Below are 20,405 nucleotides of genomic sequence, written 5' to 3'. Positions count from 1 at the left end.
TTGAAGAATAACCACTACCACCCCATACCCTCGAATACAACTCAATGCACTAGATTTATTTATAACAATGATGTATCCATAATGTGTATTGATTTTGTGACTTATGCTTTTGCTGGAATTCATGATCAGTCCACAAATTAAATAAAAATAAAGGCCAAAATCAAAATGGGATTTAACTTATAAAATGTAGTGGGTTGTGAACCTCAGACACCTTTTCACATCTGCTAGCACAGAAAACCTCACTCTTATGTCTTCTCAGACCCTTATAGGTTGCATGAGGTGGAGATTCACAAATAGAGATTCAAAGAATGGAGGTAAGTGGTTTAATCAAATAATAATGACCAAAATCCTGTTGCAATAATACAGATTAATCAGAAATTGTGTAAATCTTGTGCACAACCATTCTAGCTGTCTATTACACACTTGGACATGCTGGGGGGGGGTGTCACACACTTGGGTCAAGACAACCAGCCAGATAATTTTGAAAAATGGTTGCCTGATTCCCCTTACGCATGCAATATTTCACAACAGGATTTGGGCTAACGGGTTTGCAGTTTGTTTGATTAACAATTTATGTGCTTAAATGAGACTGCATTCAGCACCACATACATTCCTATATATAGGACTATACTGGGCATAAAGTTTGTAGTTTTGCAATCATATTTAAAACAAACTCTTCTAGTTTGTCTCTGCCCCACTCCAAACTCATTCCCACATGCTGTTTTGGAAATACATTTCTCTATGGTGAAGTTTAAAAAAGGTTTTTATTTGAAAGCTGGACAATATTTCACTCCATTTCTCTTATGTTCCTCCTAAGTAACTGCAATGCGATGAAAGATCTTCAACATATGCTTTCTCTGCTATACATCCCAACAAAATACAAGAATGAACACAATAACAAACCATGCATAGCACAATTATGTTTTATACTCAGGGTAATGGTAGAGACTATATGTAACTGGGGATCCCCCACAAAGAGCTAATGTATACTTAGTTCCCCTCTCCCACATGGTGCCAATTACCGTAATACACACATTTGGTTTGTCCCTCATAACCAGAGGTGGTTATGTGCTGTTCAGCTGGAACTGACTTAGAGCAAACCTAATAGGGCTTTCAAGGCAAGTGAGATATTTAAGGAATGGTTTCACCAATTCCATCCATTCTCCATGGCTGAGCAGGGATTGGAACCCAGGCCTCCTGAGTCCTAGTTCATCACTCTACCCACTACACCAAACTCAGAAAGCAGAGGTAGCTCCTAGTTGCTCCTTGGAAGTCATAAGTGCTTACTTTGACATATAAAGCCCTAAATGGCTTAGGACCTGGTTACCTAAAGGACTGCATTCTTCCATATGTGCCTGCCCGTCCTCTAAGATCAGGCCAGGAGGCCCTTCTGAAGGTGCCATCCCTGAAAGAGGTGAGGGGGATGGCATGTCGAAATAGGGCCTTCTTGGCTGTTGCCCCCAACAACTTTGGAACGCCCTCCCTATAGAGATCCACCTGGCTCCAACACTTTTCGGCGCCAGGCAAAGACCTTTCTTTTTAGCCAGCATTTAATTAAACAGTATCCAGTAGCTGGCTGTATGAGCAGCAAGATTTTTTAATGGGAAATTGACTGTTTTAATACAGGGTATTATTATAATATTGCCTATTTTTAATGGTTTTAATGTTTTCTAAAGTTTTAATGTCGTTGTACGTCGCTCAGAGACCATTGGTAATGGCGCGGCTAACAAAAATATCTTGTAAATAAATAAAATAAGTGGCCTAGCCCTGATACTGATAATTAGAATGGCACAAACTCCCTAATGTTTATGCACATTGTTTCTACAGCTCTGCAAGAATAGTGGTGTCAGCTGTCAAACTATGGGATGTTAAGCAAAAAACAAAGCAAGTCACTGTGTAGTCACACGTCACAGCACACCACACCATGCATGAAGTTCATGTGGCCTAGAAGGGATACATTACCTTGCCTGCGCTGGGCGGCTAGTAAAAGATAAGTAGTGCTGTACCACTTGGCCCTGTTCCATGTTAACACAGAACTGGCATCTGTGAAAGAACTGAATAATAAATATTCCCAGTGCATTACACTGCTGCTGTGATGACTACCTTCTTGTTTCTCACCTCAGTTTTTCACACAATGTTGTTTGCTAGCACACTGGGGCCAGATCCTCAGCGTAACCACAGAACTATTCAAATTTGTTGGCAATTCAGGGTTGCCAGTCCCTATAAAGATATAATTATTTCTTCTGATGAGGCCGTGGACGAGGACATCAGTAGTTACCAGTTCTTCTGTCATTGAAGCATTATGGATGGACAAACTACTTTCTGAAATTACTTATGCAATAATGAACATCAGTTGATGAAATTAGGTAAATCATTAAGGGCGTTTGCTTCAAGAGGGTTTGTTTTTTTTCCCCACTAAAAAAAAAAGTAAGCTTCTGACTCTTAATTTTTGTTCTCTGTGTCTCTCAGAATGGTTTCCCAGAGCCACAGGCAAGTAAAAAAAATGCAATTTGAACATAATGGAGCAACAGTGTATTTTTTTTTAATGGTCTGTACAGGATCTTACTATTGGGCCCCTATGTGAGCTTTTTTATAGGTACTATTAACCTTCCCTTTTGTATTTCTGGATCAGTCTATTTATGCCTTAGACCTCATCTCTTTCCTTAAAAACTGTTCCTATTCCATTCCTTCTTATAGAAGGTATTTATATCTGAAAGAGTCTTGAGCAGCACCCATTATGCAAAGAAAGGGCACATCATGTGTTATCTGGGCTAAGGTTGGTGGGAGCTCCATTCCAATGAAATTTGGAAGCCCACAAATTGCCAAACCTTTATTAGGCTTTCAGTCTGTATGCATGTCTCCTTAAGCTCATGGCATATATATTTTCTGGACAACACATATAACTACATATACTGTATACCTACATAAAAAGCAACACAGCAGACATCAATTTGAAAACTTCTTCTTTGTACTGCCCAGCCCAGGTCAATAAAGTTTCCAGAGAAAAAGTGTTTAAACATATCTTTTTCCACACATGGAGGGCTTCTCATGGGATTGCTCCCAAAGTCTTACTCCTAATACTATGCCAAGATTGCTCAAGAAATCTTGGGTCCAAGCTTCCTGAAAGTTTAACAGTACAAACAGTACACTAGCAATTTAAAAACTGGTTCCCTCCGGTCAGCTCTCCAGAGACTGTGTGCATTTGGGGGAGGGGTGGGGGAATAGTGCTCCTGGAATACCCAAAAACTTGTAGGGTACAATTAGATAGATAACAGTTTTAATAAGGGCACATGCATTTGGAAATATTCATCTTAAAATGGAAATGTACATTGAGCGCAATAAGTGATCCTGTTGCTAAGCTATGTAAATGCAGATGTAACCAACCATAAGAAAAAGACACTTGAATATTAACAACTTCCAAGGCAGCCTCCCAGCCCATCTGGGAGCAACATGCCTTCTGAGGAGGCAACCCCCCTGCCCATCAACGGATTCTCATCCTCCTTATTGTCAATGGTACCACCTGCTTGTGTACATTCTGAGAAAAATGGGAGCGAATAATGTTTCATTCATCTCTTCAGGGCCTTAGAGCAGGTCAGCAAGCAAACAGCAACATTAAGAAACAGGAGCACCAAAGCCATGGGCCTGAGGTGATGGGTCCTCTGCTGGTGCCCTGGAGTCTGGGTAAATGCCCAGCTATCTGATTCGCAATGCTGAGCCTGCTTCTCACACACATTGAAAAGGGCCTGAAACAGGTGACTATACTATTACAGTCATGCCCCGCTGGATGATTACCCCGCTCTACGATGAATCCACATTATGTTGATGTTTTTGCGATCGCTTTTGCGATTGCAAAACGATGGTTTAAATGGGGGAATTTCGCTTAGCTATGATCGGTTCCCTGCTTCGGGAACAGCTGATCGTCGGGTTTCAAAATGGCCACTGGCTGAAGAAAATGGCCCCCCGCTGTTTTCTAGGACGGATTCCTTGCTTTACAGGCACCGCAAATGGCCGCCATATGGAGGATCTTTGCTGGACGAGCAGGTATTCAGCCCATTGGAACGCACTGAACGGTTTTCAATGCATTTCAATGGTTTTTTTCCATTTTGTTTGACGATGTTTTCGCTCTACAGCGATTTCGCTGGAACGAATTAACATCGTCAAGCGAGGCACCACTGTACTACTACTGTATTGTGTTATTTCTATGTGCAAATCAGTTTTCCTGTCCAATCCAATGAAAAGCAATCATAAGGAAAAGAGTAGGTGGTCAAGAGATTTAAGACCTCTGTGGCTGAACGCTGAGGGATTTGAGTCTCATAAACTGAGGCAAAGGATGAATGATAGACATTGACGTGATGGGGAGACTAATTAAATTTTTACACTGTGAAACCAGCGCTCAGATATGTCAGTGACTATTGACACACTGGACAAACAACTACAACCCATGAACATGTTGAGACTGGCCTCCCACAATGCTAGTGAAGAACATCAGGAGTCAGTCTTGTTGTAGGAGGGGCTTTTGTGCTGTTCACTGGAGATGGCAGGAAAAGTTTTCCGCACATATAGCTGCTGTCCACCTTGATATCCAAAACCCAGAGTTTATTTTCAGATGCTTCCAAATGAGAGCTGTAACAAGTAGGCTTGGCAAAAAGAAAATTGCTTCCTTGACCTAATAATTACCAGTGGCTTTTCAGTTCACTTTGTTAGTAAACGAAAAGGCACCTAATCAAAATTCGTTACCAAGATAAGTGAGAATACTTCAAAAAAAGAGAGAGAGACTGGCACATGCAACCAACATGATGCACATCCTACATTGGTATTCTGCCATTATAAACAAGAAAATTTGATAGCACTCTACCTCTCAAACCCAGAGGAGTTGGATCACTCTTTACTTCATGTCGTTTAGTGTTTTTGTCAGGGCTGACAGGAGAAGCTGCGGAAGAATGAATAAGCAAAAACAGACAGACAGAAAGAGACAAACAGATTGAGGAACTGGAGAAAAGAAAAACAGGGGGGTTGCATGCAAATTACCTTTGAGTTTATATTGGAAAACAGAAATGGGTTTTGAAACAATGTAATTTCAAGAGGTACCCTCTTCTTAAAAAAAAGAGCAAGCCAAAACAGAACACAACAGATACTCAACATGCACAGGCAAAATGCAAAAAAAGCACTTTGTGGTTATAAGTACAAGTACCGTATTTTTCCATGTAGAAGACAATACTTTTGTCTAAAATATTTAGATTAAAAATTGAGGGTTGTCTCATACATGGAATTAAGGGGAAGGGATCAAAGTGAAGGCAGGGATCAAAGCGCTTTGATTTCTGCTTTCCCCCTCCATTTTCTTGCAAAAAAGAAATTTTGGGCTAGAAAAGAGGTCCCGTCTGTGGTGGTGGGGAACACAGTCAATTTGTATTTTAGTTTATGTATTCTATGTTTATGTTATAGTTAAAATAATTAAAAAAGAAAGAAAAAGAAAAGTGGGAGCATGTTATACACGAAAAATAGGGTATTTAAACAAGAGTAGAAAATTTGTAATTATAAATTTGCTGTTTTGGTGTTCTATCAGTTCATATATAATTTTATTCTAATAACACTAAATTCTGCATCAATACCTGGTCCTGCAAGAAGAGTCATTGGCAAAGTCTGGCTTTTAATGGTAAGTGATGCTGTTTCTGTAAAGGCAAGAGTGGAAGATTACTGCTCACTCTATATGAACTTAAAATAGGTGGCTGCACTAAAACACAGCTGTTCCAGAAGAACTCAAAGGTAATGAAGTTATTAGAGAGACAGACCTGTTACAGGCTGTACAAAGAAAAAACGGTCCACCCATCCCATTAGGATGATTGATGGGATCATGAAGGTCACTCCTCCCCCAAGCCCCATGGCTGCCATGAACAAATAATCTCAATATGTCTTCCTTATTCACTATGAAGATATCTACAGTATTTGGTTAAAAGTGGACAGTTCAGATAACTTATCCACCAACAACATGGAACTAGTGAATATGTCCACATGTGTAAAACAGCCTTCACAAGTAAAGCATTTGTCACAGGCTTAAAGCAAACTGGACAGCTCAGTGGCTTAGGTGTCTGGCTGCAGAGCCGGACGTTGGGTGTTCTATTCTCCAGTGTGCCTCCTCAACAGGGACTGGACTCAATGAGATCTTCCAGATCTGCAGTTCTATGATGATGATGATGATATTAAAGCACTGAAAGTGTTTAAAAACACATTCATATAGCATTGCAAAAAGAAAACTGATAAAAACACTAGCTCCTTATTACAGAGCAAAATATTAAGCTAATATTTTGTTAAATAAAGTCACTCTTAGCATTTGTGAAAATAGTATTTCCTAGGTAATGATGTTACTTTCCAAATTCAGTTCCCCACTCCTGCCTGCCCTGCCAACAGAAGGTAAAAGCAACTACAGTCTGTACTGGACAAAAATAACTGTATTTCTAAAATGTACAATTTTGATTTCTGGTGTCAGTGAAATTTTGTAATCTGAAGTGTTTTTTTCTAAAAAGACCTGGCAATCTGATGTAGGAATCTGATCTGGATTGACTCAGCTATTTAAGAAAAATATGAGATGGGAAGACAGGGAGAGAGAGAAAGGAGGAGGAGGAGAGAGAAAGAACATAGAACTGAAAGATAAATAGACCAGAAGCACAAGTATTTGTGAAGAGATAATGACTGAAATTTAATCAAATTAACAAACCACTGAACAAAATCCAAATGCCAACATGCAGTTGTGTGAGTGAAATGGGGTAAATCACAGCAGCAAATTGCTGCTCATCAATGAGGTGCTGGTTGTGTTCTTGGTCAAGCAATCAGATACACATGTAGTAATGCAACCAACACCTCTATAACAAATAGCAATTTGCTGCCATGGCCTACACTATTTCATTTATGCAAGCGTAAGTCAGCAACTGGATTCAGGCCAACGTCATATATCTCCCGAGTCTTTTCTACTTACACATGGGTTTGAATTAGAGATGGGGGTTTTCGTATATGAATATTTCCGCATAGGTGGCATTAACGAGGATCCAGCCCCATGGGGCCGGACGGTCCACTCATTAATCTGCCATGGACGTGACAGTGTGGATCTACCATTGGCTCCGCAGCGCGCAATCCGCTCGCCACTCTTCGACCTTGCAGCGAGGCTTGTCCTCCTGCCAGCAGTGAAGGGCGGATCGCGCACTGCGGAGCCATTGGTAGAATCACGCTGTCCACATCTGCGGTGGATCAGTGAGTGGACCGTCCGGCCCCATGGGGCTGGACCCTCGTTAATGCCACCTGTGTGGGGATATTCATATTTGTATATGAATGCGAATACCCCCCATCTCTAGTTTGAATCATAATAGCTGCACTGAAAACCAACCACTGGACCAAACAGATTGCTTTGTAAAGGACTTTGACAATTGTTGTATTTCAGTATTTGGCAAAGAAGCCTACCAGCAGGTTTAGTTTATGTTAGCTGTATGTCCCACTGAAATGAAAAGTTTAAATTCTTCCAAAGCTACTAGTTTTATGTATCACAGAACATGCTATCACAAAATAAAAAGCTGACACTTTAATCTTTTCACACCATAACGCCTCTCACTTTGCTATTAACTTATACCCACGCATAATCAAAGTGTACTACAAAATTTACCTTTGCCTTTTTCAGGATACTTTGGTGCTCCTGAACTGATACAACCATCTGGGCTCACAAGATCAGCATTTCTCTCTTCTTGTTTCCTAATGTTCCTACTTTCATTTTGGGAAGGGCTGTTTGTGAATGAGAAATAAAAGTACATATTAAGTGCCAATCTACTTTCTTCATTTATTATCACAAGGTAACTACAACCATACCACAACAAGTACAAATAATGTTCATTAAATTAGAAAGCAAGCCTATGAATGAGATACACACTTAAGACCTGTGATTTCCCCAATGATTTGGGTTTCCAGATGTTTTTGGACTAAAACTCTCAGAAGCCTTCACCACCAGCTGTGCTGGGCAGGATTTCTGGGTGTTGTAGTTCAAGAACATTGGGGAGATCCAAGATTTGGAACCACTAAGATGATGCCAACAAATCATCATAGGGGATTGGCCCACATATTCCCTCTGCACGCTCCAGGATGTGACCCAGTGTCTCTAACTGCTCCTGAAGTCATAACAATAATTACCTCCCTGCAGTAGGACCCCTGTATCCACAGGATTGGCATCCTAAATTCCACTTCTCTGTGATCTCAAAATATTAAAAATATTAAAAGAAAAAACCCTGTAAGGCAGCAGTTGGACTGGAGTGAAGTTTGCTCCATTCTGGCTTGCCTACCCTATTTCAATCCTATCTTCCCACCAGTCCTTATTAGCCAGTAATGCATTGATGGAAGCACACTGGAGCAGTGCGCCTCCCATCAGCCCTAGCACACAGAGGCATGGATATGGAGGCTGCCATGTGGCCTGCTTATCAAGAACAACATGAGGAAACCAAGGTAAAGCTGGGTCCTATATTTCTGTGCTATGACATGATTTTCGCCTGCCTCATTCTATGTCTCCAATGTTTTCAGACCAAGAATGAAGGAAGAGTGATGTGCCAGACACAATTTGCAAGTAAGTAAATACAGGTTCCTAGGGAAAGTAGTAAAAGAGTTGCTGGTGATAGTATTTTTCGTGTACAATGTTTATGTATGTACATTTCTAAAACATTGGCTTTTTAGAAATGCAAAACAGTGGAATAAAGCAAATAAAGATTTAAGATGGCCACATAGTTGGCCTTGTGGCCATAAAGAAAGGCAGGCTTCTAAGGATTCATGCATATTTGTGGTGACTACTAGTAAAAAGACATAAAATATATTGTATTTAAATGAACAAGGAATTTAAACTTTTCAGCTGTTACATCTACCTAACAAATAATGGAAAGCAGAGGGTAATTAAAGCAGAAGAGTATAAGATGATTCAGTGTTTTATAAATTAACTTGTTTAGTTTATAAAGTAACTCACCTTGTATTGCATGATGCAGGTAAGGGCAAACTATGCGTATGTTCTAGAACTCTGTGTTGGCTAGCTTCTGTAAGGAACAAAAAAAGAGACACACCTCTCATAGTCATGTTATAAATCTTTGTATGACTTTTGGAAACTTTTCTGTACAGCATGCATGGAGTCAAAGGAAACATACCAGACTCAGTATGACTCCAATCACACTAAACAAACAACATGGACAGGATTATCACATTGTGGCTTTTTAGTCCTATTTGGACATTATATTAACCTGGGTTCTGAACATATGTAGAAGGGGGTGCCTAATTTGTGTCCTCCATTTTATTTCACTCTTAGCCTCAGAAGCGTGCCTAAAGAGCAGGCAGCTGCTATTCTTGCAAAGTCACTACATGTGAGCCAAAACCCAGGAGTCTTGCTTGCATATAAAGCCAACACATGAGCAGCAGCCCTCTCCTTCTCAGAGTTGCTACTGAAACAGTGAGCAATGTGACAACTGTGGGGGGCCATGCTAGGCGCTCCCCTTCTAACCATGTTCAGAATGCTGGCTAACATTTTGCTTGAAGAAAGCTTGTGTTTTGCATAAAATGAAGCAAATGCAAATGCACTGTAATTCACCAGGGTATCTTCTGATCTGCTAACTCACTAAAGTTGGCTAGGAATAAAACCTCACCATTCTGTCTAGATCCACATTTGAGCAAACTTTGCATAAATGTAACTCACTTCCTTCTCCCCACTCCTCACTGTCTTTTACTGGAATACTAAAGAGGATGCAACTGGGGTACAGTTTACACGAGACCTGCTTCAATGATTGGAAATCCTAGGATCAACATGGATCAGCAAGTCTTTTTTCTTTAATTTCACCTCCTTTAATCTAATTCCCAGAACTCTACAAAGGCAATAAAAGGTATAAGTGCCCTTTATAGAAAATAAATGCACCCCATCACACCAATGATCACTTTGCTATTATTAGGTATTGCTGGGTGGAGGGCACGGAGACTTACGGCGGCATGCATGTAGTTGGCTTGTCAATACTTTTCTGATTGCATTCACCCAGGTGGCTTTAATGTCAGGGGTTGAAGCCTATTTCAGAAAGGAGAAATCAGATATTCAGTCAACTTCTTCCTACTAATGAAACAAAAGAACAAGGTAAAAACCCATATTAATCATACATGTGCGATGAGCACTTTTTAGAACACAGGCAGACACCACAAGGCTCTCTTGATGTTGCTGGACTGTAAAACCCATCAGCCGTAATCAGTATAACCAGTGATGAAGGATTATGGGACTTGCAGTCCAACAATGCTCACAGGGTTGCTTCAAAGAGTGTTTCCTCCTCCTCAGATCTACTGACATCTGTTCTATATATTATGTAAACCAGAGACATAATTACTGGTAAACCCTCTCAGTAGTGGCAGCTCCCCCAGTCCCTGGAATCTGACATTTTTTGGAGGTTGTCTCTGCAAAGCAGATCCACAGAAGCTCAGAGATTTCCAGCTCTTGAGAGAAGGTATTATATAGAGGAGCATCTAACAGCTGCCCCTCAAATGCCAAGTTCACTTTCTCTTACACGCATAGTATTTTAGAGGGCCCGGAGCCAGGAAAGAACAACTAAACAACGCTTCAAAGAGCAAAACAATTCCTTACTTGTATTATGTAAACTTCTTCCCTTGCATTATACCAGATTTCAAATTTCTTAGCATCACCTTTGACGTTCTCTGTTATTCCAACTGAAGTCATCTGGAAAACAAAATTTCCCAAGCAAAACTTCCATCAATTGTATGCAGACATCAAAAGCAAATCTGAAACTGTTTATGTTAAATAGCCCAACTGCTTTTTCAGCTGTGATCTTCTCATGTACTTGTTTGATTAAACTGATACAAAACAATTTTTCAGGCTGGCTCTTCTGGGATGCACTGAACCCGACCCCTGGGTCTTCAGCCTGATACCTACGATAATTCATAGAGCTATCTAGCCAGCCAATCAGACTAACAGTTGAGGAAAATAGTGTTTTGACAAACTGATGCCTTTTACCACATGAGGGAGCATCTCTTTTAAAATCTGCTAACTGCACATAGTCCAGTCTGAGCCTCATATGAGCCCAGTTTAATTCAATAAGACTTAGTTGTGCTTAGTTGTGTTTTGCTCAGAGTTTGGTCCACTGTTCAATTTGTCAGAAATAATTAAAGACAGAAAATAGTTTTGTTGGAGTCAAGATTTGTAGTGGCAGTTATTGATATTGTGCATTTCAACAGTTATTGCAAAACCAAGCATATCATGCTTCAGAAATACACACATTTACAAAGCTTGCTGTGCATTAGGAGAAGGAAATATGCATAAAACCATGTGTATATTTTTTAAAAAATCCAATAGCTAATAATGTATTCAGCTAAAAAAACACTGAAATCAATGAAGAAAACCATTAAAATGTTCATATTATGAAAAAAATATATAAAGAAACTGTTTTATCAATTTCCATGTGAGAAGAAACAAAGTCTTGTGAACAAAAGGTAGAAGAAAAATATAAATCAAGATTTTATTATGCAGCTGTAACTAAACTGTTATTGCTTTTACTCTATTTATCAGAATGTTCTTTTTTTTAAAAAAAAAATCTTACATTTAGAGAATGCTTATAACTGTATGAAGGTGCCTTTTCATATCCTTCTCCATTTTCTTCTCTTTTTTTGCAAAATAATATTGCCTTCTCATGGAGGAAGAGATGTCTCTGCATCGGCTTGAATCGTGCCAGATCCTTCACTTTGGAGTGACCCTTCTTATGATCTGTCCAGACACTGAAGGATCCTTGCATCAGAAGCTTGCCCAGTTCATTTAGGTTTCCCTTTTTTAAAAAAAAAACAGCAGACATGTATATGTTTAGTTAAAAACATAGGTGGCCTTCTTTGTCTTTTCTTCATTCTGTCCTGTGAAGCAAGAAAGCTTAGCTTGAAACCAAACATTGGAGCAAATCTGAAATCTGTATTCATATCCCAGAGGTAGTGACATATAGTTCTGGAGTTCCATCACCTAGTCTAGCCAGTTGACTCTAGGCTGAAGAACCAGAGAGTGTGCGCGCCCTTAGGACCTGATATGGACTTGTTAGGAAAATGTTTTAACCTAATATTTCAGCATTTTTAACATCCTCCTTCATGCCTTCAGTGGAAAGACTTACGAGAATGCCCCTCCAGCCAGGAAATAGAGAAGACACCAAAGAGAAGGTGAAAAAAGGGCCACAACTCCACTGAAACTATTTGAACCTGCAGCAGGACTTATTCACAGTGCACAACCTGGGTCCAAGAGCAGGTAGGCACTCCCAGCCACCTTTCCAGCCCAATCAGGGCAAGACCCCAGCCCCAGGGCCTTTCTGCACCCTCCAGCTGTGTCCTTGCTGGCCAAATTGGGGGGCGGGGAGGCTTCCTGGGCCCGTTACCACCCTAAGATTTAAGGAAGGTCACAGTCTGAGTCAGCCTCAGGGTATTATCTCCCTGAGGGATATCTGCATGAATCACATGATTCATGGAAGTGGGGAAGGGTCTCGCTCACCCATCCACTGTTGGGTCTTACCACTACCACCCATCCCCAGCACTTCCTGCCAGATTATTATCTATTTAGATTGAAAGTACTCCAGGCTGGCCCATAAGTCTTGTAGACAACTAGAATGGGACAGGCACATATTTCCTTGGCCCCTTTTGTTTATTATGTTAATCAGGAGAACCAGGTTAGAAATTTCTATGGGGCCTCAAAAGCAACTGGGTGGCCTCAATTTTGAACAATGAGCAGGCAGGCCGAGCAACCCAAGGAAAAAGAGGCATGCCTTGTGGCAGAACTGGTCGTTAAAGCCTTCCTTTTCCTGCCCCTCAACACATGAGGGTTAGCATTATGCTCAAGTGTCCCACCTCCTCCCCAGGGTGGGACAAAGCTCCCCCCCCCCTTTCATTTCAGCCGTATGGCCATGTCATTCTGCAGGCAATAATAGCAGGGGCAGAAATAGAAGTAAGGGATGGAAGGGGGAGGGACGATATCTGTTGGACATCTAGACCTTCTCTTCCATCAGATCAAATCATTCACATGTTTTTCCCATCTTGCTATTTTTCTTTTTATGTGGAACAGAAACAGATCAGCAGAGATGTGATGCATTTTAGAAATGCTACAGGAAAGAGGACAATATCCCTGAACTGGCATTCGGTTACAGAAGGTGGAGATCTTTCTGACAACAACAGCATACAGGCCTAAGTCTTAGGTGACCTGGTGATTTGTCATTGAACAAAAGCAGGTAAGATAGAATTCATATTTTCTAATACATGATTTTATTGTTAGGCATTGTCTCTGTAGGTATGAAAAAAGGACACAGATCCATACTTATGTGCAACTACACACACATACACAGTTGTAGTTCACTGTCTTGAGACATAAGAGTCTTGATATGGGACTTGATTAAGATTATAAGGCCCTGATTTTGAAGTGCTTACAATCTTAAATCTGAGATAGGAAAAGCAGAGGAAGAAAAGGCAGATGTAAACATGGGGAAAATATGGATTAGTTCTGGTACCATTGTGTTTTACTAAGCATCCGGGGGAGACTGATATTTCCTATATAAGTTGAAGAAAGAAACTGTCATATGAATAGCGGAAACTAAACAAAAATATGAACTATATACATTCATCAGATGATGTTATATATTTAGCTACAATTTCAGATAACTGGTAAAAGACAATGGGTACTGAAAACATTTGTTAGGATTGCTTTTGCTTAAAAAAAAAAAAACTGATCCTGAAATGTGAAAAGTTAAAACACACTTACATCATAGCCTGTTATTGCAATCTGATGCATGGAATCATTAACCGCTTTGAGGATTCCCATTATTGAGGTTAGTGCTTCTTGGAGATCTTCAGCACCTTCACAATTTTTACTGTATTTTAGCATTTCCTAGGGAAGAATTGCAAACACCTCAAGGGGAACATCAGTTTCTCAAAACAATAAAGATAACCTCTTGCATGACATAACACTGGCACAGTGATATTGTAAAGTAACTGGTTACAATAAGAGATGGTACAACTGGAGACATTCTGCTGGAAGACCTTGTTCAGGTCAAGGGTTTGCAAAATATGATTGACTAGATCAGTGGTTCTTAACCTTTGTTACTCGGATGCTTTTGAACTGCAACTCCCAGAAACCCCAGTCAGGACAGCTGGTGGTGAAGGCTTCTGGGAGTTGCAGTCCAAAACTCCTGAGTAACCCAAGGTTAAGAACCAGTGGACTAGATGGTGTTGGACTGAAACTCCTTTCCGCCCTAGCCAACATAGCTAATGGTGATGGTGAACATGGTCAGCCCAGCCTTGGACAAATCGTCACCTCCCAGATTTAGCTTTTGAAAGCATAGGCATGCATTGAATTTGCTGGATCCATATTTTTGCATCTGCAAATGGAAGGGCTTCTTCTGTCTATGGAGGATCTACGAGAGGGATCACACTTGATCCATTTTCTGCAAAGCCTAATGACCTCTCTACACTCTTCTTGAGAGTGTTTCAGAGCAGAGTTCTGGAATGTGTAATGAGCTGTTGGGTGGTGGGAATAAACAGAATGTATGTGACCCCACCACTACCAAATTTCAGTGGCAGGAGTGTCTCACATGTGGAAGTCAGAGACATCTATTTCATAAAGCTTTGGTTGAAGTCAACTACAGTATTGTAGTATATGTTGCAAATTATGAATACTGTCTGAGGGTTAAAATGCATACTACATTAAATACATGTTGTCCTGCTCACAATCTCTTTATTTCGCACTCTCTAGTAAGCTTGGAGTATTTTGATCCAGACCATGAACAGGGAGAGAAGCTGAAATCCCCTCACCTTCCTCTACAGAGTAATTTCACAATTCACTTTCTGGAAGTGGGGTACCTCTACTGCCACCTATTTAACCCTCTCAGTGGAATTTTAAAACAAAAACCAGTGGGAGGGAGAGGTTTAAACAAACAAACAAAAAAAAAACAAGACCAGAGATGAACAAAATATCAACCTGGAAAAACACTGATTAAGGTGCCATTTATTAACTGTTTATGGTAATTTTTTAAAAAAAACATTTTAAACTATTGCTGCTGAAAAAGAAGCAGCCTGCCCACGATTTGGTCAAAATATCCAAGATATATATTTTTTAACATATTGAAGGAATCCTATCCGAGGAATTTTGAAAGCTGTAGTTTTTTTAAAGTAAAGATCCAATCTCTGTTTTCAGTAATACACTCTACCATCCCTGGAGAAGCATTAACCTTTCCCAATCAGACACCCTCCATATATTTTGGATTGTACCTCCCATTATCCCTCACCACTGACTGTGTGGCATTTAAGCTCTGTTCCTGCCTCTTACCTTTAGCAACAGCTGGTATTTAGTTATCCTTTGAACAGGTTTCAACAAATATGAATCCAAACTCAGCTTATGGTCAAGTTTTCTTTGGCATTCCTATTAAAACATGCATGAATAAAGAACTGAAAGAAAGTATTTTGTGAGGTATACTGAGAATGATACTCATTAAGTAACGAATGTGTTTTCAATAAAATAAAATAAATTACCTGAAAGAATACGGAGTCTGAGAACTGCCTCCACAGACTTTCAGATCGAGGCTTATTTTGACAATATTTTTCATAAATCTGAAAGTCTTCCATCTGAATTTGAAAGGAAAGAGCTATGAATTCTAATAATCTGGGATTTTGCTTGATTGTGAAGTAAATAAACACATCTATAATGAGAATGTTACTAACTGTTCACTGTGATATTTGTGGCTGCTTTAACAAAATAAAGGGAAGAAAACTTTGGGCCTTCAAGATGTTTTTTTTGCTGTAACTCCTATATTCCCTCACTGGTATTGGCCACTCTTGTTGACAGCAATGCACACTGTAGGTCAAAACAGTGGTTCACAACCTTGGGTGTTCTTGAGACTGCAACTCCCAGAGATCCCAGCCAGGACAGCTGATGGGGAAGACTTCTGGGAATTGCAGTCCAAGAACGCTTTGAGAACCACTGATCAAGAAGAGGACAAAATATGTCTTCCCATATTTCTGCCGCACTTCCCATCTGAACAATCTGAAAACCTGTATTATGCAACATTAGTCATAGATACAGGAGAACAGTGAAGTTCTGATGGTTGAATCTGCTAGTTCTTAGGAGCTAACAAGCAATTAGCATTCTAATATTTTGCTCTAGACAGTGCAAATAAATTCAGTCTCTCTAATCAGACAAGAAGTTCTACATAGTAAGAACCAGGTCACGAGACTGTAGTTTCTGAAATACTACTGCAGAATTTTTGTCAGAATTCTGCCAATTCTGCTAACTGTAGCTGATCTGTGTAACGACATTTCATGTAACCAAGCTAACATAGGGAGCTACCTTGAAACAGGCTGGACTATTACTCCATTTAGTCCAATATTGTCCACTTTAAATGGAAGTTGATCTCCAGGGTTAAGGGCATAGGTTTTTCCTGTCATCTCCTACTTAATTCTTTTATAATTTGAGATGTCAAAGATTGAATCTAGTATTTTCTCTGAGACAAATGCAAACATTTAAATCACCAATTTTTATTTAAGCACCAAATGTACCACTGAACTATTTGAATGAATCCTAACTGAGTGCGGAGTGTTGAGTGAAAAGGTATGTTAGTTTGTTTTTAGCATGAAGGTCTAGAAATATGTAACATAGACATGTATTATGTTCTCTGAATTGAGTAGAACATTCAGAAAAAGTAAGTGAGTAAAATGTCACTAGTCTAGTTCACTTAAAAGCTACTACTTACCCTTTCAAGGAAACACCTTCCTACCAGTTCTGGATATTCTATGTAATTTTCTAGTTCTCTCAAGAATATTCTACAAAGAAAATAATTTGATTTGATTTGATAATATGAAATAACCTACAAATATCTACAACATGAACTCTTCTACTTTACTTTTCATGTGTTTTTCTGTAATTTTACAAGCAGGGGGCTGGAGTTTCCTTATGTTAAATTAAAGAAATAGGATTCAGAAAGAGTACCACATTCCAGAAAAAAACAACGTTCCCAGGAAAATTATAGAACAGTATTGGCTGGAAGTGTCCAAGAATTACTGACATTGATGATGGTGGTAATAACTTATTTACATTACTTCAACATCAGAATTCCCTCTAAGGTGCATGGCTGTGCAAGCAGATGTAATTCTGCCCCGCCCTGCATAGCTTTCCTCCTCTTCCACAGACCCACAGTGATCGTTTCCAGCCCCTTTGGTTCAAGTCATGATGGAACCCTGCATGGGGAGGGGGGGGAGCAGAGTTACAAGAGAGGGGGGGGGTAGAGCCCCACTCAGCGGTGCTAAAAATTAGAGGGAATGTTGTTCAGCACTGATAAATAATTATAGTGCTTTATTAAGTAGCAGGCAAAATATGAAGAGCTTAATTTAAATGGACAGAATGGAACACAAAAACAGGAAGAGAAGGTGATGGAGAAAAAGACCAAAAAATAATAAGGCTGGACATGAACATAGCATAAAAGGGCTTTTAGCACTTAGGAAAATTGCACTATATAAATGTTAAAGCTTTAAAAACTTTGTTAAATTCAAATTCTGACATGCACGCATTTGGCATATATAAAGACCACATATCCCTGAAACAAACCAACTATGTTGTTGAAAATGAAGAATGAAAACAGAACCAATAACAATCGGAAAGAAGCTAAACAGCATTTTTTTTTCAAACTGGAAATTGCATTTTCTGTCAAATATTTCACTTAACTGAATTCTAACAGGAGGAGCCCAAACCCCGGAGGTTTTCAAGACTACAAAATGGCAGATCCTACAATCTGAGCCGCAGGCCCTCCAGTGTCAGAGGGCTCTGGAACCTCCTCAGCCTTCCCTTTTCTTGCATTCCAACCCTCTGTCCCTCACTGTCTATGTGAAGATTCTGTCCCATTCTCCACATCTCACTGATATCCTTTCTTCTTGCTAGCTTTCTGACAGAATGGCTTCTGCTCTCAGTTGCCATGTCTCCTGATGAACCAGAAAGCAGCTATGGAGTTTGATGAGGGAGGACATGACTATCCTGCACCTCATTGCCAAAAACAGAAGACTGATATTTATTTCAGTAAGAGTTGAACAAGGAAGCACAGACATTATCTCTCTTGTTTCCCATATCATAAAATCTGCATGTGTTTTGGTGTATTAGCTGGCTGGATAGCTCAGTGAGTTAGGCATCTCGCTGTGGAGTCAGAGGTTGGGAGCGCAATTCCCAACGGTGCTTCCTGTAAGTACAGCCAGCCTGTGTGGCCTTTGGCACATTGCACAGTCCCAAGATGCCCCAGAAGAAGGGAATGGTAGACTACTTTTGAGTATTTTTTTACCGAGAAAACCCTGAAAAGGGTCACTGTAAGTCAGAATTGAGTTGATGGCACACACTTATTATTACTTATTTGTAAGAAAGTGGGCATGAACTGGGTAATAGTTTTCTTGGGGCCTCAAAAAACCAATGAGTCAAAATGCTAAATCTTAAAAGATTTAACAGGTCTGAGAAAGTGGGCTGCAGTCCAAATCATGATTTCTTTTTAAACAGCAGAATTGTGTTGGAAAAAAATGAGCAAGGAGTGGTATCCATGCAAGTAGGTCCTCCCTTTGGTACAGGTTCCTCATATAAACAATTGTGCAGTGATTGTGAGATTGGTTGCATTGCCAGTTAGGCAACTGTCTGCATGACAGAAACCTCACAAAGTGAAAAACATATGGACAATTATTGTGACTTGTGATTTTGGTTTGTGACATATTTTAAAGATATTTTAATCTATATTACAGGGTGAGTTGCCACCCTTTTTAAATGCCCTGCTTCTAATATTAGCACATGTACACATCAAACACAGATGTTAACCTGTTGTGAAACTGATAGATTTCTTCCATATTTCCAAACAAAACATCCTTCTTATTTTGCAGCCCTGGCGAAATAAGATGTGCCATTAAGGGATTGTCCATTTCTGCAGCATAGCCCTGTGATACAAAAGGAAAATAAATAAATTGCTTGGATTGTATTCCAACTTCTTTTTTTCCTTTTCTCTGAAAATCCAGCCTGCTCAAAGCAGATAAAGCATGCAGCAATATTTCAGCAAAAGCTACAGAAGCATTCAACTCTCCTTCAGCAGCTGTCACTTTTAAATATTAGCCCAAATGCACCTCAAGTCTTTGAATGGCCAATTTTAAAGAATCTTAGTTTTAAAAAACGGAGCTGCGGTGTTTCTTTTTCCTGAACTATTTATCTGCAAGTAAATCGTAACTATTTATAACCATTTATCCAGTTGGCAATTGCAATGTTTTGCTTCCACAGCCAACCACAATGACTGGAGAACTTCATGCTGTGACCTTTTAAGCCAATTGTTCTTTCTTCTTCCTTCCTGACACCAGTTCCTGTTTATGACAGCTGCTGGAGGCAACGAAGCCTGTTCTTCAGTATTTCCACAGAGCAGGAAAGACGCACACACCTGTTTTAATTTGTACTTTAAGTACTCATATTTATTCTTCATTAGAAGCAGCCAGAGAAGATTTTCCCCTTTTAGCGGGTATATGTAAAGGACCAGGCTTCCAATGGGAAATAATACAGGAAATGCAAAACCAGGATACTGGAGAGGTTATTTCAGGGCTTTTTGGGCCAGAGTCAGTGGAGGTTAAAGGTCATGTGATGTCCCTGTGCCCTGCCAAATTGTAGCCTTCGAGAGACCATTACATAACAGGTGTTCTCATTTCGAGGAGACTCAAAGTGAGATGGACTGTATCTTCTTGGGAACTACCTCCAAATACTATGCAGAAATAGGTAATGTTATGGCCCTGAGGGGAAACTGTTTTCTGTTGTACACACACAGATTCTCTTGGCAAGAAATCTGTCTCTAGCATATGGGAGCTACAGTGCAACAACTTCTTTAATACACAGAACCTAGAGATGAGCCAAATATGGAACAGGGTTTTTTTCACAAAGGAGCTGCCCTCCTCATTTTCGTGATCTTTGGTAGGGCAACCGAACAGCAGTGCCAACACTTGCTTGAATTAGCTGTGTTTTGCAGAACACAACTCACCCCTGCTTCATCAAGAGAAGAAAAATTGGGCTTCTTCTATTGAGATGCAGTGCAGACCACCTCAAAATGGCACCAAAAACCAAAAATATAAGAGAATATAAAGTCATACATAGAGCTGGACAAGACAAATGGTTTGCTAAGGGCTTATGGGGAGCACTGTCACATTAGAAAGCGTTGGGCATTTACTCTCGCCAGATGCAACATAGTTCCATCAAATCTAGTGCAGGGCAGATACCTGGGCCTACCTACAGACCTGAGAACCTGTCCATGTGGCCAGGGAAAAACCGAATCTCTGCATCATATGCTGTTTCATTGCATTTTGTACATGGATATCCGCCTGCTCCACCAGTCGGTCTTTCCCCCCTC

General features: G+C 40.0%; 1 protein-coding gene across 14 annotated transcripts in view; it reads right to left on the bottom strand.

Annotated features, from left to right (window-relative positions):
- The window catches only part of MCF2L (MCF.2 cell line derived transforming sequence like), a 165,355-nt gene that overhangs the window by 5,524 nt on the left and 139,426 nt on the right, over positions 1-20,405 (bottom strand). For 6 of the 14 annotated variants that reach the window (XM_072994596.2, XM_072994599.2, XM_072994597.2 and 3 more), the window contains 12 exons: positions 18,848-18,963; positions 16,758-16,827; positions 15,541-15,633; positions 15,338-15,430; positions 13,775-13,900; positions 11,595-11,816; positions 10,625-10,717; positions 9,982-10,060; positions 8,984-9,050; positions 7,649-7,764; positions 5,610-5,669; positions 4,856-4,930 (listed from right to left, as the gene is read on the bottom strand). In XM_072994596.2, coding sequence (XP_072850697.2) covers positions 4,856-4,930; positions 5,610-5,669; positions 7,649-7,764; positions 8,984-9,050; positions 9,982-10,060; positions 10,625-10,717; positions 11,595-11,816; positions 13,775-13,900; positions 15,338-15,430; positions 15,541-15,633; positions 16,758-16,827; positions 18,848-18,963 — 1,210 coding nt within the window. The remainder of the gene's footprint in view (positions 1-4,855; positions 4,931-5,609; positions 5,670-7,648; positions 7,765-8,983; positions 9,051-9,981; positions 10,061-10,624; positions 10,718-11,594; positions 11,817-13,774; positions 13,901-15,337; positions 15,431-15,540; positions 15,634-16,757; positions 16,828-18,847; positions 18,964-20,405) is intronic. The other 8 variants (XM_072994602.2, XM_078391443.1, XM_078391440.1 and 5 more) reach the window with 2 other exon arrangements.

Source organism: Pogona vitticeps, chromosome 3 (assembly GCF_051106095.1).
Source record: "Pogona vitticeps strain Pit_001003342236 chromosome 3, PviZW2.1, whole genome shotgun sequence".
Classification (NCBI taxonomy): Eukaryota; Metazoa; Chordata; class Lepidosauria; order Squamata; family Agamidae; genus Pogona; species Pogona vitticeps.
The sequence above is the reverse complement of the archived record's forward strand: the minus strand, read 5'-3'. Positions and strand labels throughout refer to the sequence as shown.